The sequence below is a fragment of the Macadamia integrifolia genome, chromosome 2 (genome assembly GCF_013358625.1).
Source record: "Macadamia integrifolia cultivar HAES 741 chromosome 2, SCU_Mint_v3, whole genome shotgun sequence".
In the NCBI taxonomy this organism is placed as follows: Eukaryota; Viridiplantae; Streptophyta; class Magnoliopsida; order Proteales; family Proteaceae; genus Macadamia; species Macadamia integrifolia.
Genome location: NC_056558.1, coordinates 41,432,762 through 41,441,761, shown reverse-complemented (window position 1 = coordinate 41,441,761; position 9,000 = coordinate 41,432,762). Strand labels below are relative to the sequence as shown.

Below are 9,000 nucleotides of genomic sequence, written 5' to 3'. Positions count from 1 at the left end.
TAATTTCGATTGGGCTAGGTTGGGCCAAACCGAAGCAAGGTCTTGTCTTGTCTAATTTCGATGAGAGAAGGTTTGACTTGGTCCGTTTTTTAGTTTATATTTTGTAAATAAAAAATGGGAGGGGGTTTCCTTTTTTTCTTTGCTTTTTTTTTTTTTTCTTTTTTTTTTACTTATTACAGCGTGTCCAGAGTAAGGTGTCTAAATGATATACATCAGATAACTAAGGAGTGGAGAGTGGCCAATTTATCTCACATGAACAAGACAAGACCTTCCTAACCAAGGAGTCAACCATGCTGTTAATTTCCTGGAGATGTGGAATGAACAATTCCTAAAGAACCTCCATTAAGAATCATCAAATAGGGGTGATTTTTAGAGGAGAGAAAGTGTAAGGCCCTCTTTATGTGAGAGGATGTGCACACAAGGTAGGGAAAATCGACCTTAGCCATTTTGTTTAAGGAATCAGATCATCACGTAGGGTGAGGTTTACTAGTTCAAAAATCCGATCAATTTCTAGGGTTCATGCTAATTCAATCCACATCAAAATCATTGCGCAGGTAACAAACCTTACCCTCAACCCAAATCGTTTACAAAAAAACATCAATAGGATTATTGTTGATATCGATAATGTTACATTCAAACCAATATGACCGTAAAGTAAACCATTCAAACCATTTAATTCATAGATGTGGATCTCAAACCTATGAGCAGGGATAATACCCTCCATTTACTTTTGACGATAGTACTATGTATGACCAGGGACGAACACATACATATCAAGATACCATAGCCCAGAAGTGACTCCTAAATACAACAACACGAGGTTGTCCCAACTCAAACAAGAAACAAACCCCCTCTTTAAATGTCACATCAGTAGCGACTTCAAGAAAATTAATAAACATAAACAACACCATTACTATTATAGTGACTTTCATCAAACACCTTCAAAATCAGTTTTCACCCACTGTCCATACTTGTTCTTCATCTTCTCATCCAACTCCTTAGCTCTAATCTCAGCAATCTTAGCTGCATTAGCCATGGATTCCTCCTGTACTCTAGCCATCCTCCTACTTCTCTTCCTTGCCATTGCCTCCCTCTCTGCTTCCAACCCTTCATGGTCTTTCACCCAAGAACTGTGAACGGCACAAGCCATCATCAATACACCTAACTGCATTATAAACATGGTCATTAAAATCCCACACTCCAACCTGATAAGAACCCGAGCTTCCTTAGGATCCCTGGTCGATTTAATCAATTGCAGGCTCGAATTCTCACGAGTAAACAGAGCAATGACGCTGAGAAATTGGCCGATGGAAGCCGCAAGAACTAGTGAGATATGGGCTATGAAGCACATGTGAGTGAGCTGGGAGAAGAAGCTTACTAGGGAAGAGAGGAGGGAGAGGAAAGAGACCAGAAGCAAAGCCCAGCCAAGTGTAGTTGGTGGGTTCTTGAGAAGTATGACAGGAGCAAGAGAGGCTGATGCAAGGATGAACAGAATGAAATTGAGGCATGAGAGTAGAATGTTTGGGAAGGGAGACGAGCTTCTGATCTTGGAGGAAGAAGAGGAAGCCATTTTTGGGTTTCAAATCTGTGAATTGCAGAAGAAGAAATCTGGATTTCAAACATATATGGTGAAAAGGGAGAGATATAAAAATGAGAATTTAGACCGTTGGGGACCGGAAAGTGCAACGGCTATGAATGCTGGTGTTGGGTGACATGGGTCCCCGTCCATGTAACTTTTTTTTTTTCCGTATTATTCCATGTAAATTTTTTTTTAATACTTTTCCGTATTATTCTCTCTCATTTTTTATTTAAAATTTTGAATCATTGGTTTGCCGCTACAGGTCGGGTTTTTTATTCAAAAATTGATAAATTAAATACAGGGGGAAAATTTTACCCAGATTCAATAGATAATAAAATTAAGGGAGAAAAAATTTTCTATCTAACGGAGTTTCTCCTACCACTATGCAGATAGGAAGAGTCATTTGCCATTACTTTAAGCAACGACCGTTCATTAAAATAAATCAATATATCAATAAATTCATAACAGTTTGAGAGGTATTTATTGGATAAAGAGAATATTGTTGTTTATGCAGCAAACCTTTAATAAGCAATTGTTGCAATTGTTCAAAACTAAGGATAAATGAATAATTTTGCATATTTTTATAAAATCCTTCAAGGAGATAAAGGCTTACCTTTGATGAAACCCTCCCAAAGGCATCCAGCTTTGCACGAGTACACACATTCTCTCTCTCTCTCTAACATTGCGAACACAGAGGACATAATTGATCCTTAAAAGTTAGAGAGCCCAGCCAGTTCTCGTCACTGTTTTGATGTAGGGCTCTTGAAATAACACTATGGATTAAGTTTAAAAAAGAGAATAGAAAGAATCCAAATTTGAGTTGGAGTCTCCTTTGAAAAACTTTGAAAGAGGAGAGTGAGTCAACAACTTTCATCATGGACAATCCAAGATTGAGATAAAAGGATTTTTTTTTTTTTAGTGGGGAAATGAAATCCCGATAAAGATGATTCTGGGTAAGTCAGAGTTTTTATATGAACCCTAGAGTTAGGTGACTCGATCATGGATTTATCTATTTAGGTTTATCCAGTTGAATCAACATTTTGAGTGTAAATGGTGAGTCCAAGAAACACCATGAGTTTTGGTTCTATTTTTGTTTAATATGGCAACTAAACATATTTTTCTAATTAGAAACATGACTCCATAGAAAGTAATCCAATGGAAAAATGGAACCAATCACATCCTAAAACATCCAAATGGCTACAAGTTAGAGATGAAAATGGTAAGAGAACACTCAAAATGCAAGCTCCAAAACATTATTAGTATCCAAAAGTGGAAGTTAGCTTGGAATTTTACATCATTTTCAAATACTAAGGCTCCGTTTGTTTCAATGTAAAATTTTACCTGAAGAAAATCTCATGGAAAATTTTACGTGGAAAAATTTACATGTAAAATTTTACATCTTGAAAAATTTTCCAATGTTTGTTTCCATGAGGTAAAATATGTTGTAAAATGTCACTATAAAATTTTTCAATGTTTATTTACCATTTATTTTACGGTGCAAAATTATTTAACATAATTAAATAAGATGCCATTATAAAAGTTTGAATCAAGCATCCCATATTATATGATTGTAAGAAACATGTATTGACATGTGACCTACAAATATTCATGTTGACAACTATTCATCATGTATTCAAATTTGTTAATCTTTTTCTATTTTTTTTTTTAGCACAAATCGGTTAATCCATAGACAAAGAACACATTTCTTATTAATCAATTATAATTCTACCTTTCCATGTAAATTTTTATTAAAGAATATAATCATCAATAGTTGCTGAGATTTATAAAATATGGATAGATGTTGGGTGTGCCACTAGCTTTCTCGGAGCTAGCGGCTCAATCAATGGATGGACTGGGATGGGAGGAGCATGAGAGTCATTTCCAAAGGGGAGGGAGAGAGAGTGACACAGACTGGGCACACTCAGGTTGGGTATGTTGCTACTCCAACAACGTGCCTAGCCTTTTGCCATAAAGCATATATGAAACACACATGATGTCAAGGGTAAGGAGAGGTTTATTTTATTTATACAAGACAGAGATGCATACATTCAGAGTTTCAATTTCATATCAAAGTAGCTAATAAACTAAATATAATGTGATGGAGTTGCAAAGCCATTCTCTTATGACTACGACAGAAGTGTGATCCTTAACAATCGGTACCACCAGAGCACCTATGAATAGGCCACAGGCTTGTCTTCCAAACCCTTTGTTTGGGTTGGAGAGCCTCAGGTACCTTAGTTACATTCCTCTGTACCCCTTTTAGGCCTTTAATCAAACATATAATGTGCAAAATTCCGACACCATCATTGTTTTCCTAATTCTCTTTTCATTATATTTTCAGTCACTATTGATACTACTTTATTCTGTCTCCTTCAAGCTTAGAAGCTGGTCTCTGTAATGCAACAAATCCAGAATGCTCTCCCTATTTCATAACAATAGTTATAGATTAAGGATTTCAAGCCTGACTTCTCAATACGCTTCGAATTTTGAAATAGAGGTAATTAAGGGCCAATGATCTTCCTTATACTTACCCAAATGTACCAATTCCTTCATTATGATCCATTTTTAGATCTGAAAAATACTAAAATGGACTTTGTTTTTCAGGGGCATAACGTGACAGTGGTGGAAACTGATGAGCATTACCTTGTGCCCTTTGTTACAAAGAACCTAAACATTTACTCTGGGGCTCGCTTTCGTTTCTTTCGATCGAGCAGAAAGTTTGGATTTACCGGTGATTTTCCGTTCATTTTAAAGGTAAAATTTTCCGATGTATTCTTCGGTAAATCGACGGGTCTGGGTACAATTGAGAATGAGTAATGAGTTGTAACTAACACTTGGTTATCACCTGGAATGGGAAAAAAATCGTCTGCAATTCTGATCTCGTACAATTTCGTGAAATACCACCTTCAGGGGGTGACACGTGTATTGATGCCAATACAATGGCCCATATCTGATTTAAATGCCTTTTTACTGATTTAATGTTTTATTAATTGTACCAGATCTGGGCCATTGTATTGGTATCAATACACGTGTCACCGCCTGAAGGTGGTATTACACGGAATTGTACGAGATCGGAATTGTAGACGATTTCAACCCCCTGGAATGAAATGGTTTGATTTTGTTTTGCAGTAGCATCTGAGTGCATACAGTCTTCATAAAAAATGGAAGCTCCGTTCCTTAACAGAATCTTAACAAGGAAAATTGCTTTATTTCTACAAGCCTAAAAGTGACCTTATTCCTTCTTAAGGGAGAGAACATTAGGGGTGAAATAGGGCCGGTTGGGCTGGGTTTCTTAAAACTCTAACCCAACCTTGTTGGTTCATGCTCGGGCCCAACCCTACCGGGCTCGGGTTTGGGCCAGGTTGGGTCAGGTTGACCCTAGCTGGTCTTCTTAGTGGAATCACATTCCGATAAGTACAATTCAATTCCGATTTCAATTCTAATTCTTCACACTACTTCGCTACCTTCAAACTCTGAAAAATATTAATCGTAACTGTCGCCCCCTAAATTCCTCAAAGTGTTGGCACTTGCTAAGAGTCTAAAGAGAAAGGATCCCTTCTACTAATGAAGTTCTCTTGTCAGTTTTTCAAAAGCTTAGGAAAGCTTCCTTGTCTTGTTTTAGTTACTTTCTTCATTCATACAATAGGATGCAATGATATTATGGGCTGAGTTAAATCTTGGCCACAATGGAAGTCCAAGTTGAGAATTATTGCCAATTCTCCAAATGGGCCAAGCCCAACTCAAAAATACGTTATATAGTCATATAGTGTATATACGAGGGTGAGAAAACATTATTAGTTAAACATAATAATAATATGGGTTAGACTCAGGGCGAGTTAGGGTCTGGCTGAGTTTTCTATGCCTCAACCTAGGCTCGGCCCAAGCCCACACATGGTTGGGTCGGATTGGGCCAAGTTGGCCCTCGTAGTCAGGTTAGATAGGTTTCGGGCTCAAGGCAGGTTCGAACGGGTTCAGATCATCAGGGCTAAACTTACACCTCTAAAAAACATGATGACTTAATATGAGTCTGTTTTGAAGCATGGGACTTCAAAGTGAAACAAGTTCATCCAAGTGGGAACAAAATGCAGCCTAATAGGCTTAGTATATTTCACAGGGTAGTTACTCGGGAGCATATAAGATTTTCAATCTTCACTGCATGAGTTGAGAATAACATAAATTAAAATATAAATTAAAAAAGAAAGAAAGAAAAATTGACATTTTCGATTCAGAATATGCGATCGAATCGACCCCTTGAGATTTCCCCAAAGTGGGATGAAGAATGGAAGTGAATAGCAAAATCCCAGTTCTGATTAGTGGATGCCCTGGAAGTAGTCAGACCCACCAATCCAGAGCCCACCTATCTTGGTTGGGCTTCTGGCTCGATCGGTGAGCACCTGGCCTGCCACTCCTGGCCCGTCAGTCTAGGCAGAGTCCCTGGGTCGAGTGACAGGCAAGGACCGACGGGTACTTGGCCTGCTGCTTGACCTATCACTCCGACCCATCGGGTTCCGATTGGGCCCAAATTTATTGGGCAACATTCTCTAGTGATTTTAAACAAGTTGGGATCATCATGCCCATTGGTTATGAGCCTAAAGTGCAGATATACTAAGGTCAGCCTCTTTTATGATAGGTTGTACTAGAAATTCATGTCATCGCACTCTGGATCTCCCTCTCACCAAAGGTGATCTTTGTACACAACTAAGTAAGTGGGAAGAGAACATTGACTTTATTTTTAGAGTGTTTTTGCATCATTCCATAATTGTTGTGGACTAGCCATGTCATCACTTTATTACTGTGTAGACTAGTCATCCACGAATGCCATTTGCATGCATTGTCTTATGCGTTATGAAGTTCACTTATGATTTGTTACATTGAAATCTTTAATTGTTAAATGTTTATTCTTACTATGAGTCATGAGATGGATATTTAAATTATTAAATGTGATGTATTACTAGACTAGATGGGTAATCGATTTGGAAACGAATTCACTGGTGGCTCGTGGAATGGGACACAATGGCACTATGCAGTCGTATTATCTCATATAGGAGCATGTGGTTATGAATGACCTATCCATGTGCTATGATCCTTCCTAGCAGGGGTTGGGTGTTGGGTATATCACTAGGGGGGAAGCCCGAGGTTGTGTACCAACGGTGGCGGTTAGAAGTACGTCCGGCCGATCACTAGGAGAGTCGGTAGCTTTTGTGATATAATTAGAGGGTCAATCGTACTGCTTTTACTTTAATGTAGGATAATGCCCATTTTACTTTATTGCAGGGCAATGCCCACTTTACTTTTTTGGTACCCACGACTAGCCTTCTCCAACAACCCTATGGGGGTATCGCTGGATGGAGTTCGCAACTCGTACCCAGGGTATACGTGCATTATGGTTGTGAGTAGCACATAACTTATGACCTAAATATGTTGCTTAGGTGATATAGGTTAATAAAAACGGACTTACACACATGTATGTGCATTTGTATTGCGAATGATTGCTTGGTCTTTCTTTCCACTTACTGGGCTAGTGAACTCATCCCACGTGCACACCATTCTTAGATGATCTTGTAGGTTATCCGGTCGAAGAGCTAAAGTTGGGACCCACTGTGGAGTTTCCAACTAAAGACTGGTGGGTACCCAAAGATCTTGGGCACAGGGCCGAGTGCTCATTCGAGAATTGTGTTGCGGGATAACAATATTGATACCGAATCAGGATTCTTTTTTATTGTTTTATGATATTACCCCTTTTGTACTCTAGATGTTTAAATTGTATTTTTTGTGTATATATCACGCTTACGGGCCTACATGTAAATGTTCAAATTGTATTTATTGGGTATCAAGAGTATTGGAGTATTTACAAGTATATACATGTACGACTTCCGCTGAAATACATACTTTACTTTCTTTAGTTGTGTGTATGTTGCTTAGTGGTTACTGTATCAGATGATCTTGGCAGGGGTTAGCAAGAGTTAACTCGATCATCGATCCGGTTCTGTGTAAACAGGGTGTGACATGCCACCTGTTATATTTAGTGATTTAACTCAAACCGCATGGCTCATTGAATATGGGCTAACATATGACCGTTATTAATGACATGATAAGGGCATGGTGGAACATAGATCTTGAAATTTGAAAACAAGAAGACATTTTTTTTTCTTTTTTTGGGTGAGATTTGAAAATAATAAGACAACTACCATAATAGTTAGGTGAAATAATTCCCTATACAGAGAATGACTTGCAACAAGGATAGCAAACTGTGAATAGAATCAACATAAATATAACTAAAAGCATTAATATCATAAGAAAAATCTTTGGCAAAAACAAATAGTAATGTTAAACTTTAAATGCTTGAACAAGAAGAATATTTCCATGATGATTCAATAAAATCGTTAGGGGTAGCAGGGTAGACCATCTTAGTCATTGAAATTTGAATGCTTTAAAAAGAAAAAAAAAATCTTTAATACGAACTGGGACTTAATGATTCACATTACTAGGAAAAGCATAAGAAGCACAATAGTCTAATTACAAACATTAGGATAAAAGAGGGAGGGGAGGGGAGGGGAAGGGAGGGGGGGGATGGGGTGGGGGAGATTTTTTAAGTTGCACAAGATAAGAAACACATGAAAGTAACCCAAGGGGATAGCATAGTTGGTGAATAACAAACTTGGTACAAGCTGTAAACTCGGATATCCTAAGTTTGACTCCCATTAGGCACACATTGGGCCACACCGAAGACCTGGATACTCGTCGTTAGCCAAAAAAAAAAAAAAACACAAAAAAACAAGTATGAGATTGGTCTCTTACTATTTTGAATCGAATCAACTTTGAATTAAGCGAAATTGTTCTAGTATCAATTGAGGTATGAGATTGCACTAGTCTCCCCAATATTTAGTTGAGGTGGGCATAAGCTGGTCCGTACACCTTGGTTAATTAAAAAAAATAAAAACTCATTGGACTTGATCAAACTCCGTGTGCCATGACTTAGGGCTTTTATTTGAATCACTAAATTGTTAATTACGAGTCATGAAGATCAATTCCGTTGATTGTAATCTAATTTTTTTAAACCATGAGATTGCATCAAAAGCAATATCCTAGGTAAAATTTTGAATTGATTTTTCCTACATAGTCTCTGTTACCCTATGTTTATGAGATTAAAAAAAAAACATTGATCTATCCTACACCATCTTCTACTAGACACTATAGGGCCAACCTATCCCAAATGGTGGGAACACACCCATAGTTAGCAATTCGGCCGAATAATTCGCGAATTATTCGGCCGAACCGAATTTTAAAGAATTTTATCAAAAATTCAGACCGAATCCGAATTTAAAATAAAATTCTTTAAAATTCACGACTTTTTCAAAAAAGAATATAATTCGCGAATAATTCGGACCGAATCCGAATTATTCGGTCCATTTAAACATTAT

The 9,000-nt window shown here is 37.7% G+C and overlaps 1 protein-coding gene across 1 annotated transcript; it reads right to left on the bottom strand.

Annotated features, from left to right (window-relative positions):
- Positions 1 to 583: 583 nt before the first annotated feature.
- LOC122057768 lies at positions 584 to 1,625 on the bottom strand. The gene has a single exon (XM_042620023.1). It carries the CDS (start codon positions 1,568 to 1,570, stop codon positions 932 to 934), a length of 639 nt encoding a protein of 212 aa, XP_042475957.1. The 5' UTR covers positions 1,571 to 1,625; the 3' UTR covers positions 584 to 931.
- Positions 1,626 to 9,000: the final 7,375 nt, after the last annotated feature.